Source organism: Piliocolobus tephrosceles, chromosome 6, assembly GCF_002776525.5.
Source record: "Piliocolobus tephrosceles isolate RC106 chromosome 6, ASM277652v3, whole genome shotgun sequence".
Taxonomy (NCBI): domain Eukaryota; kingdom Metazoa; phylum Chordata; class Mammalia; order Primates; family Cercopithecidae; genus Piliocolobus; species Piliocolobus tephrosceles.
Window position 1 is genome coordinate 123,518,805 of NC_045439.1, and position 27,147 is coordinate 123,545,951.

Genomic DNA, 27,147 nt, shown 5'->3' on the forward strand with positions numbered 1-27,147 from the left:
GAGTTTTGCTCTTGTTGCCCAGGCTGGTGCAATGGCGAGATCTCCGCTCACTGCAACCTCGGCCTCCCAAGTTCAAACGATTCTCCTGCCTCAGCCTCCCGAGTAGCTGGGATTCTAGGCATGTGCCACCACGCCTGGCTGATTTTTGTATTTTTAGTAGAGACGGAGCTTCTCCATGTTGGTCAGGCTGGTCTTGAACTCCTGACCTCAGATGATCCGCCCGCCTTGGCCTCCCAAGGTGCTGGGATTACAGGCATAAGCCAGCACCTGGCTGGGATATTCATCTTTAATGTTAAGAAGGGTCATTGGGTAGAAGGGGGTTTAGCTTTATTCTGTGTGGAGCCAGAGGAGAGGTCTGGCACCACTGGTAGAAGTTGGGAGGAAGATGCTATTGGCTTAGTAAAAGCTAGTAAAAAACCTAGATCTTCCTTTATAGATCACTTCCTTTCCTCTATAGATCACTTTTAAAATGGAATGACGCTGGGCGCAGTGGTTCACGCCTGTAATCCCAGCACTTTGGGAGGCTGAGGCGGGCAGATCACTTGAGGCCAGGAGTTCGAGACCAGTCTGGCCAATATGGCGAAATCCGTCTCTACTAAAAATATAAATATTAGCTGGGTGTGGTGGCGCACATCTGTAATCCCAGCTACTTGGAGACAGAGGCAGGAGAATCGTTTGAACCTGGGAGACAGAAATGGCAGTGAGCCAAGATTGCGCCACTGCACTCCAGCCTGGGTAACAGAGTGAGACTTTATGTTAAAAATAAATAAATAAATAAATAAATAAATAAATAAATAAATAAATAAAGGAATGAATTGCCTAATAAAGTATTGAGGTTTTATAGTGCCTGGGAATTTGAAACAGAAAGTGGATTAAATAACAGCATAAGTTTTGTGTGTCTCATTGTGTGTATTTAAAGGTAATAATGCTTACAGAATTGTGGGGTTAATGTTCTTTTTCAGGAACTGTTTCATTTAGGCATCTAAACTAAACCTGAGCATCTGATCCAGAGTGGGCCTGCAAGCTTTGTTCTGTTCTGGATCCCCCTGGTCTGGTGCTTTCTGGCTTTTAGTTCTAGTGCTGATGCTGGGCCTTATCACTAGAACTAGTCTTCTACTCCCAGGCACCCTATGTTTGGGTGGCACCCTATGCTGGGTTTGATGATCCATTCAGGAACATCTCTTTAGATGGTTATAGGAATGACTTCTCTCTCTTTTTTTTTTTTTTTTCTTTTGAGATGCAGTCTCACTCTGTCACCAGGTTGGAGTGCAGTGGTATGATCTGGACTCACTGCACCCTCCGCCTCCCGGGTTCAAGCGATTCTCCTGCCTCAGCCTCCTGAGTAGCTGGGACTACAGGCGCCCGCCGCCTCACCCAGCTAATTTTTGTATTTTTAGTAGAGACGGGGTTTCACCATATTGGCCAGGATGGTCCTGATCTCTTGACCTCGTGATCCGCCCGCCTCGGCCTCCCAAAGTGCTGCGATTACAGGTGTGAACCACCGCGCCCAGCCAGTAGTGACTTCTTTGCAGATTCTTTTTTTCTCCCCCTGGGTTCAAAGCAGGAGTGCTGCTGCACCTGAGTCAACGTTCAAAGGTGATTTCAGGTTATTCTCCTATAGACTTGGCCCAGTGTTGGGTGGGGATTGAATTGCCTCTAGGGGTAGAAGGGGAGGGCATCTCTGCCCTTGAGGTTAACTTGCAGTTGCCTCCATATTATCCTAACCCCATGGTCCCCTCCTGTCCCCGGCCCTGAAGCAGGAGGTTGGGCTCCACTTCAAGAGCAGTGCACTTGGCTGGGCTCTGGGGCCACTGGTCAGCTGTATCTGCTGAGGTGGGAACAAAAAGCCCTGTCAGCACTGCTGCCTGCCATACCCATTTCCTGCTCCCACAGCCAAGAGGCCCTGGAGGAAGCTGGGCTTTGAGGAAGAGGAGGGCTAGCTCTCTTCAGTCAGTTCCCTCTGCTCCCTGGTTTCTTTCTGTAGGATTCCCTTCCTCATTCAAACTGAGCCTTCTGTGCTCAGTACAGAGAGAAGATAAGGGCTAGAAGGTGTGTCAGTGGCTGAGGAATCAGGCTCAGGAATGGGGGAGGTGGGATACTGGTGGACAAAGAGAGGGATACATATGGATGGATAGAGAAGTAGAGAAGAGTCTGGGCACGGTGGCTCACATCTGTAATCCCAGCACTTTAGGAGGCTGAGGCGGGGGAGTCACCTGAGGTCAGGAGTTCGAGACTAGTCTGGCTAACATGGTGAAACCCCGTCTCTACTAAAAATACAAAAATTAGCCAGGCGTGGTGTTGCATGCCTGTAATTCTAGTTACATGGGAGGCTGAGGCAGGAGAACCACTTGAACCCAGGAGGCAGAGGTTGCAGTGAGCTGAGATTGTACTGCTGTACTTCAGCCTGGGGAACAGAGCAAGACTCTGTCTCAAAAAAAAAAAAAAAAAAAAGAGCAGTAGAGAAGCAATAGGGATTAAAATGTAAACAAGCCACCCAGGTGCCATGAATCCTCCCTATAATCCCAGTCACTCCTCAGAAGGCTGAAGTGGAAGGATTGCTTGAGGCCAGGAGTTCAAGATCAGCCTGGGCCACATAGCAAGACCCTGTCTCTAAAAAAAGTAAAGCAGCCAGGCATGGTGGCTCACACCTGTAATCCCAGCACTTTGGGAGGCTGAGGAGGGTGGATCATGAGGTCAGGAGTTTGAGACCAGCCTGACCAACATGGTGAAACCCCGTCTCTACTAAAAATATAAAAATTAGCCAGGTATGGTGGCGGGCGCCTGTAGTCCCAGCTACTCAGGAGGCTGAGGCAGGAGAACTGCTTGAACCCTGGAGGCGGAGGTTGCAGTGAGCTGAGATCGCACCACTGCACTCCAGCTTGGGTGACAGAGGAAGACTCTGTCTCAAAAAAAAAAAAAAAAAATTAAAAAAAATTAGCCGGGCATGGTGGTGCACACCTTTGATCCCAGCTACTAGGGTACCTGAGATGCGAGGATCCTTTGAGCTCAGAAGTTTGATGCTGCAGTGAGCTATGATTTCTCCACTGCACTCTGGCTTATTTGACAGAGTGAGACCTCCATCTCCAAAAAAAAAAAAAAAAAAAAAAAAAAAATTAGGGCCGGGTGTGATGGCTCACGCCTGTAATCCCAACACTTTGGGAGGCCGAGGCGGGTGGATCACCTGAGCTCAGGAGTCTGAGATCAGCCTGGCCAATATGGTGAAACCCTGTCTCTGCTAAAAATACAAAAAAATTAGCTGGGCGTGGTGGCGTACGCCTGTAGTCCCAGCTACTTGGGAGGCTGAAGCAGGAGAATCGCTTGCACCTGGGAAGCAGAGGTTGCAGTGAGCTGAAATCATGCCATTGTACTTCAGCCTGGGCGTCAGAGCAAGACTCCATCTCAAAAATAAATAAATAAAAATAAATAAATAATAATAAAATATAGGCTGGGCACGGTGGCCCATGCTGTAACCCCAGCACTTAGGGAGGCCAAGGTGGGTGGATCACCTTAGGTCAGGAGTTTGCGACAAGCCTGGCCAACATGGTGAAACCTCGTCTCTACTAAAAATACAAAAATTAGCTGGGTGTGGTGGCACACACCTGTAATCCCAGCTACTTGGGAGGCTGAGGCAGGAGAATTGCTTGAACCCAGGAGGCAGATGTTGCCGTGAGCTGAGACCGCACCATTGCACTCCAGCCTGGGCAACAAAGGTGAAACTCTGTCTCAAAAATAAAATAAACAAGCCATGTATTTCCATTTCAGAATCTGCTATGGTAGTGGGTGGTGAATTGGTTGCTTGTCCCTCCTTTTCCCTGCCTACATCCCTGGACAGAGCTGAGAAGATAACCTTGTGGCACACGGCTGAGATTCTGAGTCTGAACTAGAACTAGTTCTGTAAGCTTATTCCAGTTTGGTGTTGTGACCTATGGTTACCCTGCAGGGAATCATAAATTTGTATTTGGGGATCCCATTCCCCTGACAATGTGGCAGCATCCTTTGTGCCTGGTGTTTCTACTTGGAAACCTGGCTATGCTGTGGTTATGAGCCAGCCACAGAGCCTAGGATAAGGGCAGAGGTTATGGGCTGGGGAGAAGGGGCACTAGGTTGTTGAGTGGCTGGAGGCTGGAGTCCAGTGGGGAGTAAAGGATGGGTGACTGACTGACAAGGAGCAACAGATTTGAAAGATTTGTGGAGGGTAAGATACAGGCACTTTGGTCATTTTGTGGGGTGCTGCACACTAGTGCCTTTAATTATTAACTTAGCACTGGGGTGGCCTGGAGCTGTGGGTACATTTTTGCCCAGCCCTGTGGTAAGGTTTGTTGTTTATTAGGCAGAAAGGCAAGCATTTGTATAGGACAGGAATGCCCCTTCTCAGGAAGAGCGGAAAGGAACTTGGGCAGTGAGTAGAATGAGGGTGGTGGTGGAAGGGAGGGTGAGAGAGAGAAGATGGTGCAGCTGTTCTGAGAGGCCAGTCTTCCCTGCTTCTCAGGATGAAGTAGCCAGAATGCGATGAGGCCAGGACATGACAAAATAGGAGGACTAGGGACACCAAGGCCACACCACTGCCAGGATAACTCAGAGTGTTTCTGACTGCTTCGGTGGCCTGAAGTAGGCAAGACCTGTACTAGGCCTCATTCTCTTGACTGGTAAGGCAGGGTGATGTTGACCTTGCCCTTAGAGCCCTTGGGAGAAGGGCTGTAAAATGAAGCCCTCCTTATAGTGTTCTAGTTGCTGCGCTGAGAAGGAGGGATAAATGAAGTGATTCGCTATGCTACCAGCGGGAAGATCTGTGTTATTTTTTCCAGCTTTCTTCTCTGCTACATCCTGGGGCTACTGGTCTACCTCACAGCATCTGTGGGCCTCCCTTTTTGAATTTCTTCAAGTAATTCAAATTCAAGTCGTAGACTGTAACTTTTTTGTTGGGGGAGGGATAATGGACTTCTTTGAGATTCTGATAAAAGCTATGATCCTTTTCTAAGAAAAGGTATGAACCTTTTTCTTAGGTATATCTGTATTAATATGGACATAACACTTTGGGAAAAAGAATTTTGAGCCTTATGGAGAACCTAGTTAAGAACCCTGGTAAAAGGACTACCTGTACTTCTGAGTAGAAGGACTGGGGGAATGTGTGTGGCTCTTATTTCTCTATCGTCCCATCAGGAAAAATGCCCTGTCCCTATTCTACAGGAACCAATCTTAGCTGCAAGAATCTTTCCAAGCACAAAAGCAGGCAGCTGAGCTGCCAGGCAGTGGGCAGGAAATCTGGCCTTCATCCTAATCCTTGGCCACACGGCCTGACCTGCTGGCTCAGCATTGGTTGAGTCACAGCAGGACTCCTCAAGGTTAACAGTAATACCACAGAGTCAGAGTGCTATGTCCTGGAGCCCATGGGGAATGGGAGGTAGGAGGGAGAGACCGTGACTTTTCAGAGCCAAGAGCCGGAACAATCACTAATCCTGTATAGATCCCAGTTGCCTCCCACTGCTGTGATTGGAAACTTGGATGTATTTTTTATGTAAGCAGATCTGCAATCACTTTGTTTTGTGTCTCCCATATAAGGTGCTGGGGGGTAGGGAGTATGTTTTGTGTCTCCCATATAAGGTGCTGGGGGGTAAGGAGGCCTTTGCATGATAATGGTGAGGACATTCTGGGGTCTGAGGGTTCCAGTGCAGAGCAGGTCAGAGGGTCTGTCTTTGGCTGAAGGGTTTATCTTGGTGACTGGTACTGGAAAAATTGCTTGGGAGTCTAAGGTCCTACAGTGGTGAGGGTAAGTCACCAATCAGTATTATTTTTCTTTCAGGTCTCTTAACCTTCATTAACTGTGCCTATGTCAAGTGGGGAACCCTGGTACAAGATATTTTCACCTATGCTAAAGTATTGGCGCTGATCGCGATCATCATTGCAGGCATTGTTAGACTTGGCCAGGGTAAGAAATAATATTAGTAGCAACTAATCTTTGTTAAGCATTTTCTGTGAGCCACACTCCTCTAAGTGCTCTTCGTGCATTATCTCATTTCTTATAATAACCTTATTTGGTAGGCACTATTATTATCCACATTTTATAGATGAGGAAACAGGCTGCAGAATTAAGTATCTTGGGCTGGGCGGGGTGGCTCATGCCTAGATCCCAGCACTTTGGGAGGTTGTGGCAGGTAGATCCCTGAGGTCAGGAGTTCAAGACCAGCCTGGCTAAGATGGTGAAACCCCATCTTGACTAAAAATACAAAAATTAGCCGGGCGTAGTGGTAGATGCCTGTAATCCCAGCTACTCGGGAGGCTGAGGCAGGAGAAATCGCTTGAACCCAGGAGGCAGTGGTTGCAGTGAGCCAAGATCGCACCACTGCACTTCAGCCTGGGCGACAGAGCGAGACTCCGTCTCAAAAATAAAAAAGAAAGAATTAAATATCTGGCCCAAGTTGCCAGCGGTAAGTAGAAGAGCTGAAATTTGTATCCAGGACAACTGACCCAAAGTCTGTCCTTCAACTTCCATTCACACTGCCTCCCAGAGGAGACTGATCTTGGCAAAAGGGTTGACAGCCATGCGCTGGGAGCTGGCTTTGGCAGATTGCGATAGGAGGCAGGAATCAGGCAGCCTGCAGAGCAGAGCAGGACTGCATTGTTTCTATTCTCCAGCCTTTCTGCTCTATGGTGGTTTCTTATCCTAGAAAGCTACCCTGGACCCTTCCTGTCAAGATCCCCATCTATGTCATTAGGATGCAGGGCATTCTGGTCTATTTCTGTAGACGTCTCTCTACTGTTTCCTGTTCCCTTACTGGTACTCTTGCTGCCAAAGGTGTTGTAGGCCACTTACCTGCTATTATATTACCATATTCTCTCAGTCCTTTACTTGATCATCGTGAAGTGGAAGAATGAGCCACTAATCCCCTGCCTTCCAATGTTCTTGGGTTCCAGGAGCCTCCACTCATTTTGAGAATTCCTTTGAGGGTTCATCATATGCAGTGGGTGACATTGCCCTGGCACTGTACTCAGCTCTGTTCTCATACTCAGGCTGGGACACTCTCAACTATGTCACTGAAGAGATCAAGAATCCTGAGAGGTAGGTACTGCACCACCAATTTTCCATAGCAGTGATAGCCATCATTTAATGAGCTACTACTCTGTGACAGACAGCATACCACAACCACCTATGAGGTTAATTTTATCAGCCTCATTTTAATAGATGGGAGGCCTGAGGCTCAGAGAAGTAACTTGTCTATGATCATAGTAACAGGGCTAAAATATGAACTTTCTCATGTATGCTTTGTAAATTTTTTAAAGGCATTTTTACATTTGTTCATTAATTTCTGCATTAATTAAAGCAGGTTGTATTATATGCTTATATATGTTTTTAAAACAGATTTTCCTTGATAGATATTTCATCCACCCTTATCCCCACATACATAGCTTTGGGATATAGACGTCCAGAAACCTTCCTATGTTTCCCTCTGATCCCTTCCTTGTTTCCTAAATTCATATTGACATTGTGGTATAGTTTCAGTCATTCAATTAAGTCACCCCACCATTATTGCTCTGTAGTCTATAGATAGAGTGAAAAAAGCACTGGATAGGAAGTCAAGGACCTAGAGTTTGTCTTTCCACTGGCTTGTTGGCTGACCTTGAGGGAGTTGCCGGGCCATCTTTTTGTCTGCTTCCTTATCTGTAATTGAGGGGGTTAAATTCTGTGATCTCCATGGCCTTTCTAGGCTCTAAAATTCTACGATTCTGGGAACTCAGATTTGCCAGGGAATGGAGTTTTTTCAGGGAGAGTCTTGCTCTATGTCCTAGGCTGGAGTATAATGGCGCGATCTCGGCTCATTGCAACCTCTGCCTCCCAGGTTCAAGTGATTCTCCTGCCTCAGCCTCCCAAATAGCTGGCATTACAGGCGCCTGCTATCACGCCTGGCTAATTTTGTATTTTTAGTAAAGATGGGTTTCACCATGTTGGCCAGCCTGGTCTTGAACTCGTGACCTCAGGTGATCCGCCTGCCTTAGCCTCCTAAAGTGCTGGGATTACAGGCGTGAGCCACCGTGCCCAGGTCTCTGTAAATGTTTAAGTCAAAAGAATCACAATTCTTATACCAATAAACTCCTTTTGGCTTGAGAAACAGAAGAGCACTCTTGGTACACAACTAGTGGTAACGCTATGGGAGCAGAGATAACAGAAGCAGGATGAGGGCCTGGGTGGTGCTTCCACCTACCGGACAGAAGCTGCATGACTCTGTATTTGCAGAGTATTTGCCCCACTTTGTGCTTCTTTTGGGCAGCCTTACTGTTAAGGATGTTTATAAAGTTCATGGCTTTATTGGGCTACAGGGACCTTGAGAGCTCTTTGCATCTTTCTTTTGCCCACCAGTTAGGATGGCTCCTGAGGTTCTCAAACTGAGGAAGGGGTGGGCAGACATATCTTCCAGGTTGCTTGTCAGATACACACACTTCTCTTCCTACTGAAGGCCTATCATATTCTCTGAAGATGTTAAATTTCACAATTTGCCTCCATAATTTCCTTTTATGTTTCTCAACCTTGAGGCAAAATTGCCAATGTTGATAATCTTATTTTTTTTTTTTTTTGAGACAGAGTCTAGCTCAGTCGCCCAGGCTGGAGTGCAGTGGCGCGGTCTCGGCTCACTGCAAGCTCCGCCTCCCGGGTTCACGCCATTCTCCTGCCTCAGCCTCCCAAGTAGCTGGGACTACAAGCGCTTGCCACCACGCTCGGCTAATTTTTTTGCATTTTTAGTAGAGATGGGGTTTCACCGTGTTAGCCAGGATGGTCTCGATCTCCTGACCTCGTGATCCGCCCGTCTCGGCCTCCCAAAGTGCTGGGATTACAGGCTTGAGCCACCGCGCCCGGCCTATTGTTGATAATCTTAGAGATGGAATCCTGACACCGAAAGATCTTTGGAGTATAAAACAAAATAACCTCCCATTTTCCTGTGCATTATTATGCTGGGACACTCTTTGTTAATCCTTTTTTTTTTAATTTTTTTTTTTAGACAGGGTCTGACTGCCTTTCCCAGGCTGGAGTGCAGTGGCCCAGTCATGGTTCAGTGCAGCCTTGACCTCCTCGGGCTCAAGTGATCCTTCCACCTCAGCCTCCCAAGTAGCTGGGATTACAGGCATGCGCCACCATGCTTGGCTAATTTTTTGTTTTGTTTTTTGAGACGGAGTCTCACTGTTACCCAGGCTGGAGTGCAATGACACAATTTTGGCTTACCACAACCTCCACCTCCTGAGTTCAAGTGATTCTCGTACCTCAGCCTCCCAAGTAGCTGGGACTGCAGGTGCGTGCCACCATGCCCCGCTAATTATTTATATTTTTAGTAGAGACAGGGTTTTGCCATGTTGGCCAGGCTGGTCTTGAACTCCCGACCTCAGGTGATCCACTCGCCTCGGCCTCCCAAACTGCTGGGATTACAGGCGTGAGCCACCACGCCCAGCTGCTTGGCTAGTTTTTTGTACAGACAGGGTTTTGCCATGTTGCCCAGGCTGGTCTCCAACTCCTAGACTCAAGCCATCTGCCCACCTTAGCCTCCCAAAGTGTTGGTACTATGGGCATGAGCCACTGATCCCAGCTGCACAGTCCTATCTCCTAATATGATATTCCTTTCCCCTAATGTTCTTTAGTTCTTAAGTGTTTAGTTCAGAGCTTCAGCCACTATCCAGGGCACCGTCAAAGACAAATGCATTGAGGAAATGTAGCAAGAGTCTCCATCTCTGGAAAGACTGGTGTGGCAGGGAGAGTCTAAGGATTAAAGGAGAGATAGGGATATGACTGTGGGACTAATGTGTATTTTATTCTATTTGGCTGTAGGAACCTGCCCCTCTCCATCGGCATCTCCATGCCCATTGTCACCATCATCTATATCTTGACCAATGTGGCCTATTATACTGTGCTAGACATGAGAGACATCTTGGCCAGTGATGCTGTTGCTGTGGTAAAGGATTTTCACTTGCAGGTTGAGGGTGACTTGTGGGGTACTGGGTATATTCTGGCTCTTGAAAGTCCTGGAAAGGGGTTAGATGGCCTTGAAAGGAGTTCATTTCGAATATGGGGCTTGCAAGAAGGTCCTGTTAGCCCCACTGTGGAAGAAGAGTTGGAGTCCTAATAAGGGGAATCTGGGGCATGCCCATCCATGTCTTTCATCCCTTTTAGATCCTGCTAATGAGTCTTCCATTCTTTTCCCTTAGACTTTTGCAGATCAGATATTTGGAATATTTAACTGGATAATTCCACTATCAGTTGCATTATCCTGTTTTGGTGGCCTCAATGCCTCCATTGTGGCTGCTTCTAGGTAAGAGTGGCATCTTTTGAAGGGCTATGGCAGTGGACGGTAGAACTTACAGGACCCGGACTTTGATTACGTGTGTTTTCCAACTGATACCATAACCTCTTTCTTCTTGTTTCTAGCAGAGGCCTGCAGTTGTCATCAATCTTAATACTGAGCTCCAGTCTATATTATCCAAACACTTTTGAAGGAAGGGATGGCAGAGAGGGAGGGCCATGTGGCAGGTGAACCAGGCTGCATCGTGTCCACCAATTTTCTCAGCTTCTCCTATCTTACCTGACATAGGCTTTTCTTTGTGGGCTCAAGAGAAGGCCATCTCCCTGATGCCATCTGCATGATCCATGTTGAGCGGTTCACACCAGTGCCTTCTCTGCTGTTCAATGTAAGTCAGCTCAAGGATGGGACTGAAAATGATTGTGGGGGAAATTTTAGTAACAGCAGAAGCGACTGTTCTAGCTTCCTGAAAGCTCTAAAAGAAATTCCAATAGAAATACTATTGGTGGATCAGAATGTTCACCACGGGCAAGGCACTATGCTAACTGCTACAGGCACTACAGGGAAAATCCAAATGCTCTAAGGAATGGTACACTTCTGCTCTAAGAGAAGCCATAAAGTACATTGTAATGATTGATTGCCATGACAGATAGTGATACGGTGTTTAAGAAATGATCACTTCCATGGGAGGAGAGGATGAATGAAGAATTACTTCTAGAAGTGTATGTGTGTCTTAAAATCCACCAAAATGTTCTCAGAAAAAAAAAAAAGGTGCATCCTGATGGCTAGGGTTGCAAATGGCAGAGATGGGCTTTAGGTAGGAGAAATAATATCAGAAAATCCTGTAGCAAAGCAGTATGGGTTTTAATACAGGTTGAATATCCAAAATCTGCAATGCTCTAAAAATCTGAAACTTTTTGAGTGCTGACTTGACACTCAAAGGAAATGCTCAGTGGAGCATTTTGGATTTTCAGAAGCGGGATATTCAACATGCAGGAGGAGATAAGAGCTGGATAATGTAGGTTGGAGCCATTATGGAAATGGTCCTATGCAAGACTTTTGAGGGATTGTTTCAAGCTTGCTTTATACAGGTTGAAAAACCAGTTGAGACTACTGACTTGTAACAGAGGGGATAAGGTATTGAAACTAGTGTTAAAGGGATTAAAAACAGAAGAGGACCAGGAGACTCTGAGGATTGACGGGGGATGGATTTGGGAGGTATAAAGGGAGTGAAAAGCCTTTGGAGTAACAAAGGCCCTGAGAAGAGCTGACTTGGGCTCACACTTACAGGGTATCATGGCATTGATCTACTTGTGCGTGGAAGACATCTTCCAGCTCATTAACTACTACAGCTTCAGCTACTGGTTCTTTGTGGGGCTTTCTATTGTGGGTCAGCTTTATCTGCGCTGGAAGGAGCCTGATCGACCTCGTCCCCTCAAGGTAGGGCAACTCCATCCTACCTCTGCTCTATCTGAAACAGCTAGAGTTGCTGCTACGGGGGACTATTACAAGACACTTTATTTAGAAACCTTTGCCTGGGACTTGGTGGTTAGTACTGTGTTGAAATTAAAGGTATGGAAAGAAGGCTCAGTGCGCTAATCCTTATGGGAGGTGGGGTTATTTTAGCTGTTAAGAATCCTGAGTTGTCCACCCCAGTTGTGTTTCCTGTACCCTCAGCTCAGCGTTTTCTTCCCGATTGTCTTCTGCCTCTGCACCATCTTCCTGGTGGCTGTTCCACTTTACAGTGATACCGTCAACTCCCTCATCGGCATTGCCATTGCCCTCTCAGGCCTGCCCTTTTACTTCCTCATCATCAGAGTGCCAGAACATAGGCGACCTCTTTACCTCCGAAGGATCGTGGGTAAGTCTTGCATCCTTAAATCAGCTCAGCTATTGTAGAGCTTGGTTTTTGCCTTTTTCTGTAAATCTAGCCTCCAAAGACATCTTTGCCATAGCCCCTTCTTATGAACCCTTCGGCTTAATGGAATCACTCCCCTCAGGCCCAGTTCCATTCAATGACACTTGAACTCAGCCCAGTTAACCTCTTCTCAATTCCAACTCAAAAGTTTTCTTTGTAGGGTCTGCCACAAGGTACCTCCAGGTCCTGTGTATGTCAGTTGCTGCAGAAATGGATTTGGAAGATGGAGGAGAGATGCCCAAGCAACGGGATCCCAAGTCTAACTAAACACCATCTGGAATCCTGATGTGGAAAGCAGGGGTTTCTGGTCTACTGGCTAGAGCTGAGGAAGTTGAAAAGGAAAGCTCACTTCTTTGGAGGCACCTGTCCAGAAGCCTGGCCTAGGCAGCTTCAACCTTTGAACTTACTTTTTGAAACGAAAAGTAATTTATTTGTTTTGCTACATACAGTTCCAGACTTTTAAAGCGGACAATAGAGGAGACTGGGGAGAGGAGCACGTCAGGTGTGGGCTTGGTGGTTTTAGAAGCACCTGAGTGTGCCTACCTACTCCTCTTTTCTTTTAAAAGGGCCCACAATCCTCCAATTGTCTCCTTTAGAGAGACATCAAACTATGACAGGTGCTGGATGACAATAAAAAGTTATGTTCCTAAAGTCTGAGTGGCTTCACTTTATATAGTATCTCTAGGACAGCTCCCATTAGCCTAGAAACACAGACTAAAAACAATCTTATGCTTGAAAGTATATCCATCTTTTCTCTCTCAAGCTAGCTGCTGAAGGCTGATAAACCAGGCTCTACACAAAGGCAGACAACAGAACACTTCAACTGCTCTAGTGAAATGTTGGATTGTTACATAAGAATGACATGAACTTCCTTTTTGAGACAGGATCTTGCTCTGTGGCCAAGGCTGGAGTATAGCAGCATGATCTTGGCTCACTGCAGCCTCAACCTCCTGGGCTTAAGCTATCCTCCCACCTCAGCCTCCCAGGTAGCTGGGACTATGGGCAAGCACCACCATGCTCAGCTAACTTTTTAGCAGGGACAAGGTCTCGCCATGTTGCCCAGGCTGGCCTCAAATTCCTGGACTGAAGTGATTCACCCACTTCAGCCTCCCAAAGTGCTGAGATTATAGGTGTGAGCCACTTTGCCCAGCCTGGAACTTTCATTCTTAATTATCACTAAGAATTTGTACACATCACACATCTACTTCTTGAAATTTTTAAAGTAATCTTGGAATCAAGAAATGCAATTATTATATTTAGATACAATCTCAACATTCAACTTATCAGCCATACCTCTAGACTGCAATCCAAATGTGGATAGAACAACACATGTATGGGTTGGAAGTTTAAACTTTTTTTTTTTTTTTTTGAGACGGAGACTTACTCTGTTGCCCAGGATGGAGTGCAATGGCTTGATCTTGGTTCACTGCAACCTCTGCCTCTCAGGTTCAAGTGATTCTCCTGCCTCAACTGCCCAAGTAGCTAGAACTACAGGCGTGTACCACCACGACTAGCTAATTTTTTTATTTTTAGTAGAGACAGGGTTTCACTATGTTGGCCAGGCTGGTCTCAAACTCCTGACCTCAGGCCATCTGCCTGTCTCAGCCTCCCAAAGTGCTGGGATTACAGGCGTGAGCCACTGTGCCTGGGTGGAAGTTTAAACCCTTAATGCCAGGTTAAAACATTGTATTTTCCAATGCCATGGGCCAGCAAAAGCAATCATGACCCACTCTATTCTTTGGTTTTCTTTTTTTTGAGACAGAGTCTCCCTCTGTTGCCCAGGCTGGAGTGCAGTGGTGCAGTCTTGGCTCACCACAACCTCCAGCTCCCAGGTTCAAGTAATTCTCCTGCCTCAGCCTCCCGAGTAGCTGGGACAATAGGTGTGCGCCACCACGTGTGGCTATTTTTGTGTTTTTAGTAGAGATGAGGTTTCCCCATGTTGGCCAGGCTGGTCTCAAACTCCTGACCTCAGGTGATCCGCCCCGCCTCGGCCTCCCAAAGTGCTGGGTATTCTTCAGTTTTCTGAAGCACACACTCATTTCCCTGTTCAATAAGTATCAGGAAGCAGCATGTAGTACAGAGGTTTACTAACTCTGTGAATGGAAAGATCACTTGGCTACCCAGTGCTCTCTTATAAACATGAGTATAAGAGTGTTTCATGAAATCGTTTTTAAAATGAACATCTCTGTGTGCCACAGTTCCTAGGATTGGGGCAAGGACACAGTGTCAAGTCTTGTTTTGAGGATGAGTCTTTGAAGAGAGAGTTCCTGCCAGAATGTGCACGGAACGTAAGTCAGCCAAGCGTGTCGCGCCAGGGATACTTTGACTTTGGTTTGCTGCTGCTGCTGCTGCTGCTAGGGATATTGGGAGGGTTATTATTTCCAGGTTGTAGGAGAGGGTTGTGGGTAAAGGTCTGTCGTAAGGGACCTAAGGGGAGAAGAGAAAACAAATCTCAACGAAGAACAGAAAGAAGAAACAAAAGACAGAATTTTGGCCTGAAAGGACTATTTACCCCTGGCTGCTAGCTCCAAGTGATTCTGCATGCGTTGTTCACGCTCTCGCAGCTGACGCGCCATTTCAGCATTTTTCCAGCCTGTGTAAAGAGGTGCAAGAGAGTCACTTGCATTCCTATTTTTAGACCCCTCTCCCTAGTCCTGTTTCACAGAGGATGAGCCCTTACCTTTTTTGAAGCTCTCTAGGAAGCCTTCCCGTGGAGGTAGTTTGTCAGGGTCATGTACAACACGCTGGGGGATTTTAAGTACAGTGCGTACTGCTGGAATCCGGAGACAGGATACTTGGCCCAGGGAAAACAAATTGGAGGAGAGCCAGTACATAAACACTGCCTGGGTGAGAACACAGAGAAGGGACTCAGAAGCTGTATCCCTGGTCAGCTTGCTAGGTGGCTAGGCTAGGCAGAAGGCCTTGGAGCCAGCCCATAAGGCATTACATACCGTGGGGAAATGCATGGTTACGGGCAAGGCTATCAGGGGCATCACTCTGATCACATTTCTCATCCACTGAAGGTCAGAACTTTGCACACCTGTCTCAGCACCTAGCTGCCAAAAGAAGTGGGGTAGAAAAGTCAGGAAAGCTGTCAGTTTCAGTGAACCTGTCTCTAATCTCTTACCCATCAACTCTTTCTCCAGCAAGTGAAGGATGACCATTCTGTACAATTACTTTACCCTCCAATCCCAGTTCACTTTGCAGGCCTGGCACTTGGCCAATCTGGGCTTACCTCAAGGACAGCCCACATTGTGGCAGTGACTACCAGTGGTAACATGTAGGTGGGATCGGATACCGTGAGATCCTGGAACCACCAGAGGCCACCTGTCTGCAGGCTGACCACAGGAAGGTTGGCCATCTCTCTCAAAGCAATGAAGAAGGAGATGAAGATTGGGGCCTATTACACAAGATAAACAGTGTCAGCATGCTTTACCAGAGGAAACATTTTCATCACCCCACTACTGAAAGCCATGTATAATCCACCACCACCTGTTTTTTTGGGGGGCCTGGGGCACATCAAACACAGAGAGGAAATTTGATGGGTGCAGGATGAAATAAGGAAGGAAATGTTTTTGCTCACCTGAGTCAGAGGAAGAATGAGAGGTTTAAAGAGTTTAATACCATGTTTTTTCTGGTAAAATGCCATCTCCGAGGAAGCCTTGTAAACTGTGAGGTGAGGAGAAATTAATGGTTGGGGTAACAGTTACATCAGTGGAGGTGAACATCCTCATCATCTACCTGGCCTGTGAAATTTCGAACCAACCCTGGCCAGTCCTTGGGAGCATTAGGCCCAAGAAACAGATAAATCTTTAGAACTTTCCCGACTGTGGCAACTTCTGATTCACATTGTTCCTTTCCCCGAGCAGAATGTAAGGAAAAGTGCAAATGTGGTCCTCTCCCATGCTCATTCTGAAACTGACTCACACTCAATATCGTCTCCCGCCAACTTGGCCTCTCTGACTCGACTGGAAAACTTCTGGATCTCTGGCAAGTGATTGTGGATCTTGGCTGCCTCTCGCTGGCCCATCACGATGAGAGGAAAAATGAGGCAGCGGGCAAAGACTGTACCTGGAAAATACAAACTAGGATTGGAGTGAAATTAAAGCAGTTCTGCAGCTAGAAGGTTGAAGGTTTTTAGGTCCTTATTGAAAGGATCTTATTCTTGCCTTGTCCATTCTGTGACTTATGCCTAAGAGGCCCAGAATTAGGGTCAGGGGTATGAATTAGTTGCTTTAAGGCTCAGTTCTCTGATTCGGCATCACAAAAGTATGGCATTAACTTCTCTACGCAGATGATTAGGAATCCTGTTTGTTTCCTCAAACAGAAAGGTGACAGAGCACTTTTCTAGATCAATAGCTTCCAAACTTTTCTGTGATCAAAAGAGCCTCCCCGCTCCATCAAACTGTACATGTAGCCCCAATGTACAAAAAAAAAAAAAAAAGAAAAAGAAAAATGCTGCCCTGAGCAAAGGAAAAGTCTGGCCACAGGATTGTTTATGTGGCAGCCTTCACCTTGCTCAGAGGTCCCTTTACAAAACTCTGGGGCTTCCAGGAAGGAAGTCTGAAAGCCATTGTTCTAGAAATCCCTGGAGTAGGAAATAATCTGATGGCCTACTGCTTTAGCTCCTTCATATTTCTTTTCTCACACTTCATTTTTCCTGGTCATTCATTTGTTTTGATTTTTAGATCCCACAAATAAGTGAGAACATGGTGATGTCAAATATGAGACTAGGTTATAGGTTTAGGCTTTATCAACATTATGATGAATGATGTGGAGGAGAAAGAGAAGGGAGCTAAGGATAGAACCCAGACTACTGGCACTGAAGGGGTAGGTAGGAACATCTGGAGATGCAAAAGTATGGTCAGAAAGACAGGGAGAAAAATCAGGAAAGGTTATCATAAAAGCCAAATGATTGACTTTATTTTTTATTTTTTTTTGAACAGAGTCTCGTTCTCTTGCTGTGTCGCTCAGGCTGGAGTGCAGTGGCGCGATCTTGGCTCACTTCAACCTCTGCTTCCCAGGTTCAAGCGATTCTCCCACCTCAGCCTCCCAAATAGCTGGGACTACAGGCACCTGCCACCACACCTCGCTAATTTTTGTATTTCTAGTACAGATGGGGTTTCACAATATTGGCCAGGCTGGTCTCAAACTCCTGACCTTGTGATCTTCCTGCCTCGGCCTCCCAAAGTGCTGGGATTACAGGCATGAGCCACCACGCCTGGGAAAGGATTGATTTTAAGGTCTAAAGTGTCTAATGCAGAAAGACCAAGTATAATAAAAGTGGATTTAGCAATTATGTTACTGGCAGTTCAAATGAGGTGATATGAGTAAAAGCCAGATGGCTGAGAGAGTAAATGGAAAGAAGTAGGCTCACTGGATGCAGAGCAATCTTTTAAGTAATAGCTATCAAAAGAACAAAACCCAGTCATTTGTGACAACGTTGATGGAACTGGAGATCACTATGCTAAGTGAAATAAGGCAGGCACAGAAAGACGAACATCACCATGTTCTCACTTATTTGTGGGATCTAAATATCAAAACAAATGAAGTCATGGGCAGAGAGTAGAAGGAAGGTTACCAGAGGCTGGGAAGGGTAGTCAGGGTTGGGAATAATTAATGGGTAAAAAAAAATTAGAAAGAATAAGATCTACTATTTGATAGTACAACAGGGTGACTATAATCAGTAATAATTGTATATTTTAAAATAAAGAATGTAAAAATTAGCCAGGTGTGGTGGTACTCCTGTAGTCCCAGCTACTTGGGAGGCTGAAACATGAGAATCACTTGAACCTGGGAGGTGGAGGTTGCAGTGAGCTGAGATTAGGCCACTGCACTCCAGCCTGGGTGACAGAGCAAAACTCTGTTTAAAAAAATAAAATAAAATAAAATATAAAGTGTAATTGGATTCTTTGTAACTTAAAGGATAAGTGCTTGAGGGGATGGATATCTCATTCTCCATAATGTGATTATTACACCTTGCAGGCCTGTATCAAAACATCTCATGTAACCCAGAAATATATACACCTACTAGGTATCCACAAAAATTAACAACAACAAAATAAATAAATAACAGCCATCAAAGGAAGAAGAAAGATAGGGTAGTAGGTGAAGGGGAACTAAGGATGAAGTGAAGAAATTTTCCCCCAAGTAACACATGGGCATGCTTGAGCATGTTTACATGTTCAGGGTAGGGCAATAAGGAGGGAAACGTTGAAGACACAGGGGAGAGAAGAGATCATTCATTGATGGAGCAAGGTGGCAGACAGACACATAATTCAAAGCAGAGTTTCAGCCTTTACAAAAGCAATGTGAGTGGCTTCCCAATTTGGGGGTTTAAGTGCCTGACTCGAACCTCTATTCTTCTAAACCAGGACAGCTTCATGACTGTTAATAAGGTCCCCTGACTCTAACCCCATGTTTGTATTCAAATATCTATACTTCTTGAATCCCAGATGATCTGGTGGTTTTATAATGCTCTTTAAGAAATATAGGTAGACTGCATCTAGGTATCATGTGCCTCTATCGCTCATTTGAAATCATCTGCTTTTCTGATCCTAGAGCTTCTGCAACTATTTCCTGAATCCATTCAAATAATTGCCATCTATGAGGTTCTATCCCTAACCCGTGTCCAGGGTATATTCCCCTTACATGCAGCAATGGCCCCCCACCAAGGTAGGCCCAGGTCAACATGCATAAATTCCAGTAAATTCTGGATCAGTCCCACTGGGGTGTATGACCCCAGCCCCAGTTCAGCGAAGCTCTGCTCTGCAGCAGCTTGGACTACATCTGCAGTCTCTCCAGAAGCCACCTCAGGTACCGCTGCGGGTGAGGGAGTTGCAGGAACAACAGGAGGGGCCTGAACCTGTGTGAAAAAAAGCCTTGTATGATATTTATTCAGTAGTGAACACATAGAAAGTGAGACCTTCTTAAAATAACCAGTACTGGGTTCTGTTCTCTCTACTTCTTGTTCTTCCAGGTTACCCTAGTGTACGTAGAATTCAAGCTTAAAAAGGACATCTCATTTTTATCAATAGGTAGGAAGAGAAGTTACTTTGAGTAAGAGTAAGACTTCCCTTCATGCTGGGAAGTTATTTCTTTGATCACTGTTTCCCAAACTTCAGCCATTTGAATATCACTATTATGATTTTTACCATATATTAACATGAAACAATTACTTTTCTTTAAAACAGCTCAGAAAACCAAATATAACATCTCTCCTGTTGTACTTCCAATCATTTCCCCACTGAATTGAAAATTCATCCCAAGCAGAGATGCTACCATTTTGGAGAGCTGTGTGGAGCGTGGACAAGAACTCTGCTTCATATTCCCCCTGCTCCCAAACAAAACAGAATATGAAACCAACCAGGAAACACCACTCCTAATATTGCAGGAACGAAAGGCCTCTTACCTGGACTTCTGCAAACGAGATGGCAGAGGTACTGAGGCTGCGGGGGCCGGAAGCCGCAAGGAAGAGGTAGTGTGGGCGACAGCAGCACTGGGCTGCTGGGAATAGGAGCCGTGCGGTCAGCGGTTTCCCGAGCCATGGTGAGGGCCCTGTGACGCTGTGGACCTAAGCGTGTAAAAGGATGATGGAGCCCCTTTACCGGGAGAAGTCCTCGCATGGGGGCAAAGGGGATTCATTATGCTAACTTCCCAGGAAGCAAGCAGCCCGGCCACTACAGGTGCAGATATTGCTATTACCGCGCGCAGACCGCTAGCCCGAAGGCATGCAGCTGGCGATGCCTGCAGAGCGAAGCTTGAATTCGGGTTCGCCGCATCTCAGTTATTGTAGACTCACATCGGGGGGCCCTGAGAACTAGGCCGAAGTGCTCTCGCCAGGGGCGAAGCCAATTCCAGAGGTTGACACCGGGCTGCTGGGCCCACAGTGTTGGGGACTAACCCTAGCGCGTCCTCACGTGACCCGAGGTCATGACATTCAGGTCCCGGTGAGCGGGTCAGCGTCTGCTCATACCTCTAGCACGAGCTGTCCTGGGGCTTGGTTCACTGGGTCAGGGCAGCATCCCGGTGCTCAGCCCCGGGGCATCCTTACCCGACGCCCGGACTGTAGCAGGCGCAGAACCTCCCGGCGTCCACACATCAGTCCCATCGCCATTTTGTCCGGAAGAGAGCTTGCTTTTGCGCCTGCGCACTAAGAACCACAACCCCGCGAGAGGAAGCACTTTTGGAAGCGGGCATGAAGCCAGAGTTGTTGCCGCAGATCAGGTGGTAAAAGAGAACGGAGCTTGGCGGCAATATTTGAAGTGGATAAAAATGTGAAAAGCCGCGTTACCATGAGCACGCAGAGAGCCTTTTCTGGAGATTGAAAGGAAGTCGAAGAGCCAGGTTGGCTATCATCGTAAGCTATCATCGTTTGTGATGGCGAAAACCTGGGTAATTTTCCTCTAATGTCGCGATTGTCCTCTGATTCGTCAGTTTAAAAATAGCCTCAGAAAAGTCTTGGCTGTACATGCAGAGGATTTTTCCCACTCAATGATGTTCGATTCTTTTGATTCTTATTGCTAGGTAATATTGTAATCGCAGGTCCAATGAAATTTGAGGGTAGTCTAGAGTCTGACAGAAATGAAGAGAAGGCAGCCGCTGGGAAATATTTTCCTCCCAGATAAAAAGACAAAGCTTCCAGAGGAGACTTCACCTTTCCATTTTTTCTTCTGTAAGTGGGGTGGTGTGAGGACTGACCATGAAGGGACAAGTTTCGAGATGAAAAGCTCACGTGCAGGCCGGGCGCGGTGGCTCCGGCCTGTAATCCCAGCACTTTGGGAGGCCGAGGCGGGTGGATCACGAGGTCAAGACATCGAGACTATCCTGGCCAACATGGTGAAACCCCATCTCTACTAAAAATACAAAAATTAGCCGAGCATGGTGGCGGGCGCCTGTAATCCCAGCTACTTGGGAGGCTGAGGCAGGAGAATTACTTGAACCCGGGAGGCAGAGGTTGCAGTGAGCCGTGATTGTGCCACTGCACTCCAGCCTGGCGATAGAGTGAGACTCCATCTCAAAAAAAAAAAAAAAGAAAAAAAGAAAAACTCATGTGCTGAAGATGGTTGAGGGCAAAGATAGAAAACACCCAAATACTTGATGATATTGAGCTGCTGTACCCCATGCTTGGAACTGTCTATCTCCAGACTTTGTTGTGTAAGGTAATTAAAGGTCTTGGCAGGGTGCAGTGGCTCACGCCTGTAATCTCATCACTTTGGGAGGCCAAGGCTGGTGGATCACTAGGTCAAGAGATCGAGACCAGCCTGGCCAACATGGTGAAATCCTGTCTCTACTGAAAATACAAAAAACAAAAAAACTAGCTGGACGTGGTGGTGTGTACCTGTAGTCCCAGCTACTAGGGAGGCTGAGGCAGAATTGCTTGAACCCGGGAGGTGGAGGTTGCAGTGAGCCGAGGTGGAGCCACTGCACGCCAGCCTGGGGGAAAGAGAGAGAACCCCAACCAAAAAAAAAAAAAAAAAAAAGGAAAAAAAAAGATAATTAAAGGTCTTTACTGTTTAGACTCTGAATCTGTTGCTTGGGTGTTCTGTTTCTTGAAGTTAAAATCATTCATCTCCAGGGAAAAAAGTTACTGCTCAGAAAGGTGGAGTTGATTATATTTGAACCCTTATAAAGTCTCTCAATATGCAGATTACTTTCTAAACAACAAACTATAGTTTCAGAAAGATACAATAACCTGAAATTATTTCAGTGACTGCTAATTTGGGACGATTATGAATGTACCTGACAGATAAGGCAAAAATAGGAGGCAAAGAAATATAATACTGATTTAGTAATAATTAGTGGTATGAGCTAACACTTGCATATGTTGGATGCTATTGTAAACATCAATAGATTTTTGATATGGAAACACTGATTTTTTTTTTTAGAGATTACTTTTAAAGCTCAAGACAATTAGAACTAATTGCAAATATACAGCTACAGAACACTTGGCAGGGTGACTATCTTATGGTACACTGCTACTTTGGTGACCCCAAATGAACCAGGCTTCACAATATTTGCACCTTTAGGAGTTCTATTCTCTTGAGTCTGGTTGGCCCTGTAACTTGCTTTAATCAATAGTAGAATGCATTGGAAGTGGTGTTATGCCAGTTTGGGACTATGCCTTAAGAAGGCCTGATAGCTTCTGCTTTTGCATTCAGGGGAAAGCCAACTGCTGTGTTAGAATTTTGACTTCTCAGACTTACTGCCTGTGAAAAGCCCAACCAATCACTTGAAGAAGAACGGAGGTTTGGGCTAACAGCCTCAGTTGAACCCTCAGCCAGCAGTCAACACCAACTTTTGCCAGCCACGTGAAGAAGGCCATTTAAAACGTGGATTCTCCAGCCCATTGGAGCCACCTCAGGTGACTCCGTGTGGAGCAAAGAAAGGCTATTTGAGCCCACATTGCAAAATTACAAGCAAATAAATAAAATTATTGTGGTTTTAAGCCACTAAGTTTTGGAGTACTTTGGCGTTCAATAATAGATAGCTGAAATGTACAGGCAAACTTGGGAGATACTATGGGTTGGGTTCCAGACCACTACAATAAAGCCAATATCATAATAAAGTGAGTCACAGGGAGTTTTTTGTTTTGCAGTGCATATAAAAGTTATGTTGGGCTGGGCATGGTGGCTCAGGCCTGTAATCTCAGCACTTTGGGAGGCTGAGGCAGGTGGATCGCTTGAGCTCAGGAGTTTGAGACCAACTTGGGTAACATGGTAAGACCCCATGTCTTAAAAAAAAAAAAAAACTAGGCCAGGTGCAGTGGCTCATGCCTGTAATCCCACCACTTTGGGAGGCTGAGGCGGGTGGATCACCTGAGATTGGGAGTTTGAGACCAGCCTGACCAACATGGAGAAACCCCATCTCTACTAAAAATACAAAATTAGCCAGGCTTGGTGGTGCAAGCCTGTAATCTCAGCTATTTGGGAGGCTGAGGCAGGAGAATTGCTTGTACCTGGGAGGCGGAGGTTGCAGAGAGCCGAGATCGTGCCATTGTACTCTGGCCTGGGCAACAAGAGTGAAACTCCCATCTGAAAAAAAAAAAAAGTGGCCAGATGCAGTGGCTCGTGCCTGTAATCCCAGCACTTTGGGAGGCCAGGGCCAATGGATCACTTGAGCTCAGGACTTTGAGACCAGCCTGGCCAACATGGTGAAACCCATCTCTATTAAAAATATAAAAGTTAGCCAAGGGTGGTGGTGGGCACCTGTAATCCCAGCTACTTGGGAGGTTGAGACAGAATTGCTTGAACCTGGGAGGTGGAGGTTGCAGTGAGCCAAGATCGTGCCATTGCACTCCAGCCTGGGCAACAAGAGCGAAACTCTGTCTCAAAAAAAAAAAAAAAAAAAAAAGAAAAAGTTATGTTTACCCCATACTGCAGTCTCTTAAGTGTGCAATAACATGTTTAAAAAACAATGTACATGCCTTAATTTGAAAATATTTTATTACTTAAAAATGTTGACGATCATTTGAGCCCTCAGCAAGTCATATTTTTCCTTGATGTTGGTTGACTGATCAGGGTGATGGTTGCTGAAGGTTGGGGTGGCCTAAAATAAGACAGTGAAATTTGCTCCATCAATTGACTGCGCCTTTCATGGAAGATTTTTCTATAGCATGTGATGCTGTTTGATAGGATTTTACCCACAGTAGAACTTCTTTCAAAATTGGAGTTAGTCCTCTCAAACCCTGCTGCTGCTTTGTCAATTAAGTTTATGTGATATTTTAAATCTTTTGTTGTCATTTCAACAGTGTTCACAGCATCTTCACCAGGAGTAGATTTCTTCTCAAGAAACCACTTTCTTTGTCTAGAAGAAGCAACTCCTCATCTGTTAAAGTTTTATCATGAGATTGTAGCAATTCAGTCACATCTTCAGGTTCCACCTCCAATTCTAGTTCTCTTGCTATCTCTACCACATCTGCAGTTACATCCCTCCATGAAGTCTTAGACCCCTCAACATCAACCATGAGGGTTGGAATCAACTTTTTCTAAACTCCTGTTAATGTTGATATTTTTGCCTCCTCCCATGAATCACAAATGCTCGTAATGGCATCTAGGATGGTGAATCCTTTCCAAAATGTTTTCAATTTACTTTGCCTAGATCCATCATAGAAATTGCTATCTATGGCTGCCATAGCTTTACAAAATATAGTTCTTAAATAATAGACTTGAAAGTCAAAAGTACTTCTTGATCCACTGGCTGTGGAAAATATTTTGTGTTAGCAGGCATGAAAACAACATTAATCTCCTTGTACAACTCGATCAGAGCTATAGGGTGACTAGGTGCACTATCAATGATCAGTAATTTTTTTTTTTTTTTTAATGGAGACTGAGTCTTGCTGTGTTGCCTAGGCTGGTCTCGAACTCCTGGCCTCAAGTGATTTTCCTGCCTTGGTCTCCTTAAATGTTGCCTGTAATCTAGTGATTACAGGCATGAGCCACTGTGCCCAGCCTGCAATAATATTTTGATAGGAATCTTTTTTTCTGAGGGGTAGGTGTCAAGAGTGAGCTTAAAATATTCAGTGAACTGTAGGGTAAACAGATATGCTGTCATCCACGCTTTGTTATTCCCTTTATGGAAAACAGGCAGAGTAGATTTCGCATATATATATATAAAAATATATATTTTTAAAGAGACAAGATCTCTCTCTGTTGCCCACACTGGAGTGCAGTGGCATGATCATGGCTCACCGTAGCCTTGACCTCCCAGGTTCAAGTGATCTTCCTGCCTCAGGCTCCTGAATAACTGAGACTACATGTGCAACTAATTTTTGTGTTTTTTTGTAGAGATAGGGCTTTACCACGTTGCCCAGGCTGGTCTCAAACTCCTGGGCTCTAGTGATCTACGCAGCTGCCTTGGTGCGTCCCAAAGTGTTGGGGGTTACAGGTGTGAGCCAGCATGCCTGTCTTGACATTTTTTTTTTTTTAAGCACTTTAAATGTATTATCCCACTGCCTTCTGGCATCCAATGTTTCTGCTGAGAAAATGGCCAATAGTTGTTTTTTTTTTTTTTTTTTCCAGAGTGATTGGACTTCAGCTGACAGTGTTATTGAGGATCACTTGTACATTATGAGTTGCTTCTCTCTTGCTGCTGTCAAGATTCTCTGTCTTTCAACAGTTTGATTATAATGTGTCTCAGTGTGAGTCTCTTTGGATTTATTTTACTTGGAGTTTATTGAGATTCTTGGATTTGTAGATTAGTGTCTTTCATCAAATTTGGGAAGTTTTCAGCCATTTCTTCAAATAATCCTTTGGTCCCTTTCTCTATCTCCTCTTTGGGAATTGTAATGCATATGTTGGTCTACTTAATGGTATTCCACAAGTTCCTTTATCTCTGTCAACTTTTCTTTTCTTTTTTTTTGGGATAGAGCCTCACTGTGTTGCCCAGGCTAGAGTGCAGTGACACAATCTTGGCTCACTGCAACCTCTGCCACCCAGGTTCAAGCAATTTTCCTGCCTAAGCCTTCTGAGTAGTTGGGGTTCAGGCACTCATCACCATGCCCAGCTAATTTTTGTATTTTTAGCAGAGATAAGATTTTGCCACATTGGCCAGGCTGTTTTTGAACTCCTGACCTCAAGTGATCCACCTGCCTTGACCTCCCAAAGTGCTGAGATTACAGGCATGAGTCACCTCACTTGGCTTATCCACTTTTCTTTATTTTTCTTTATGCTCCTCAGATTTGAAAATTTCAATTGTCCTATTTTCAAGTTCACTGATTCTTCTGTGTTTGAGCTCCTCTAGTTCAGTTATTGTGTCTTTCAGCTGTAGAATTTCTGTTTAGCTCCTTTTTACAATTTTTGTCCCTTTCTTGGTATTCTAATTTTGTTAATATACCATTTTCCTGATTTCCTTTAGTTTTTTGTCCATGTCTTCTTTTAGCTGTTTGAGCAAATTTAAGATAATTGCTTTAAAGTCTTTGTTTGGTGAGTCTAATGTCTGGGTGTCCTCAGAAATGGTTTCTGCCAATTAAGTTTACTCCTTTGAATGTGCCATGTTTTCCTATTTCTTTGTATGCCTTGCAATTTTTGTAGTTTTTGTTGGAAATTAGACATTTGAAAAAACAGCTAACTCCCCTAGTCCTTGCAGATTGGCTCTATACTGGTACAGTTCTTCAACAATGAGCGAGGCTTGCTTTGAGCCTAGGGATCAGCTGAGGTGAAGGCTTAAGGTCTTTTCAGGGCTTTCCTGACCAAGTGTCTTACCTGGGCATGTGTAACTTCCCAATTTCCCCATATACATGGCTGCTTTTGAATGTCTTATTTCCTAAAGAGTCTCAGTCCAGTTTCTCCTGGGGCCTTAGATGGTCTACTGTATGTATCCACCCATAGTCTTTTACTCCATATGTCAGTGGGTCTGTAGTCTCCTTGCAGCTTTCATGAGCAATGACTACCACTTTTCTGAGACCTGAGGCCAGTCCTTTAGGTAACCCCCATATGTACACAATAATTTGTGAAAAGCTTTGCTCTTCTCCCTTCCATTTAAAGGAGGGAACTTGGAATTAGGCTGCTGCCTCTTCCAGACTAAGAGCACTGCCACATCAGGGAGGAGGAGGGGGCAAGGGCAAATAAAAACACCACAAAACTTTCTCAACATTTTGAAGGTGGGCATTCACTTGGTTAAGGTTACTTTTAACTGTTTTTTGGAGCTCTTACACGTTAGTTCAGCTAATTTCTGGTGGTTTTATGAAGTTTCTGTGGGATAATGAAAGCTTGGATTATCCCACCAAATGGTTGGATTATCCCACCCGACAAATGGTGGCTTTGTCGTCCACCATTTTGTTGACATCACATGAGCATCCATCTTGATAGAAGAAAAGAGCAAATTGGACCTTAAGTAAGTATAAGAAAAGAAATAGATAAGAGAAGAGGCTGGGCGCGGTGGCTCACACCTGTAATCCTAGCACTTTGGGAGGCTGAGGTGGGCAGATCACCGGAGGTTGGGAGTTTGAGACCA

At 45.4% G+C, this 27,147-nt stretch overlaps 2 protein-coding genes across 2 annotated transcripts in view; one reads left to right on the forward strand and one right to left on the reverse strand.

The window, feature by feature from the left end:
* SLC7A7 (solute carrier family 7 member 7) overlaps nt 1–12,846 on the forward strand; it is a 49,967-nt gene extending 37,121 nt beyond the window's left edge. Inside the window, exons 7-14 of the mRNA XM_031935729.1 lie at nt 5,801–5,926; nt 6,913–7,057; nt 9,809–9,932; nt 10,186–10,289; nt 10,569–10,665; nt 11,568–11,717; nt 11,955–12,138; nt 12,356–12,846. Of these exons, the coding sequence (XP_031791589.1) occupies nt 5,801–5,926; nt 6,913–7,057; nt 9,809–9,932; nt 10,186–10,289; nt 10,569–10,665; nt 11,568–11,717; nt 11,955–12,138; nt 12,356–12,462 (1,037 nt within the window). The 3' untranslated portion in view covers nt 12,463–12,846. The remainder of the gene's footprint in view (nt 1–5,800; nt 5,927–6,912; nt 7,058–9,808; nt 9,933–10,185; nt 10,290–10,568; nt 10,666–11,567; nt 11,718–11,954; nt 12,139–12,355) is intronic.
* A 1,414-nt stretch (nt 12,847–14,260) lies between these two features.
* OXA1L (OXA1L mitochondrial inner membrane protein) lies at nt 14,261–20,360 on the reverse strand. Its single transcript, XM_023230410.2, has 10 exons — nt 20,249–20,360; nt 19,607–19,768; nt 18,847–19,060; nt 16,123–16,266; nt 15,779–15,864; nt 15,431–15,595; nt 15,147–15,251; nt 14,876–15,038; nt 14,708–14,788; nt 14,261–14,622 (listed from the first exon to the last, which is right to left on the reverse strand). Exons 1-10 carry the CDS (start codon nt 20,309–20,311, stop codon nt 14,489–14,491), a joined length of 1,317 nt encoding a protein of 438 aa, XP_023086178.1. The 5' UTR covers nt 20,312–20,360; the 3' UTR covers nt 14,261–14,488.
* Between the last annotated feature and the right edge of the window lie 6,787 nt (nt 20,361–27,147).

Bases quoted from the DNA above. Each gene is read 5' to 3' on its own strand.
- OXA1L (XM_023230410.2), bottom strand. From the start codon at position 20,311: ATGGCGATGGGACTGATGTGTGGACGCCGGGAGGTTCTGCGCCTGCTA. The intron at 19,061-19,606 runs GTAAGAGGCCTT...TTTTTCACACAG, and splicing joins TCTCGTTTGCAGAAGTCCAG to GTTCAGGCCCCTCCTGTTGT. The intron at 15,596-15,778 runs GTGAGCAAAAAC...CTTGTGTAATAG, and splicing joins TCATTCTTCCTCTGACTCAG to GCCCCAATCTTCATCTCCTT.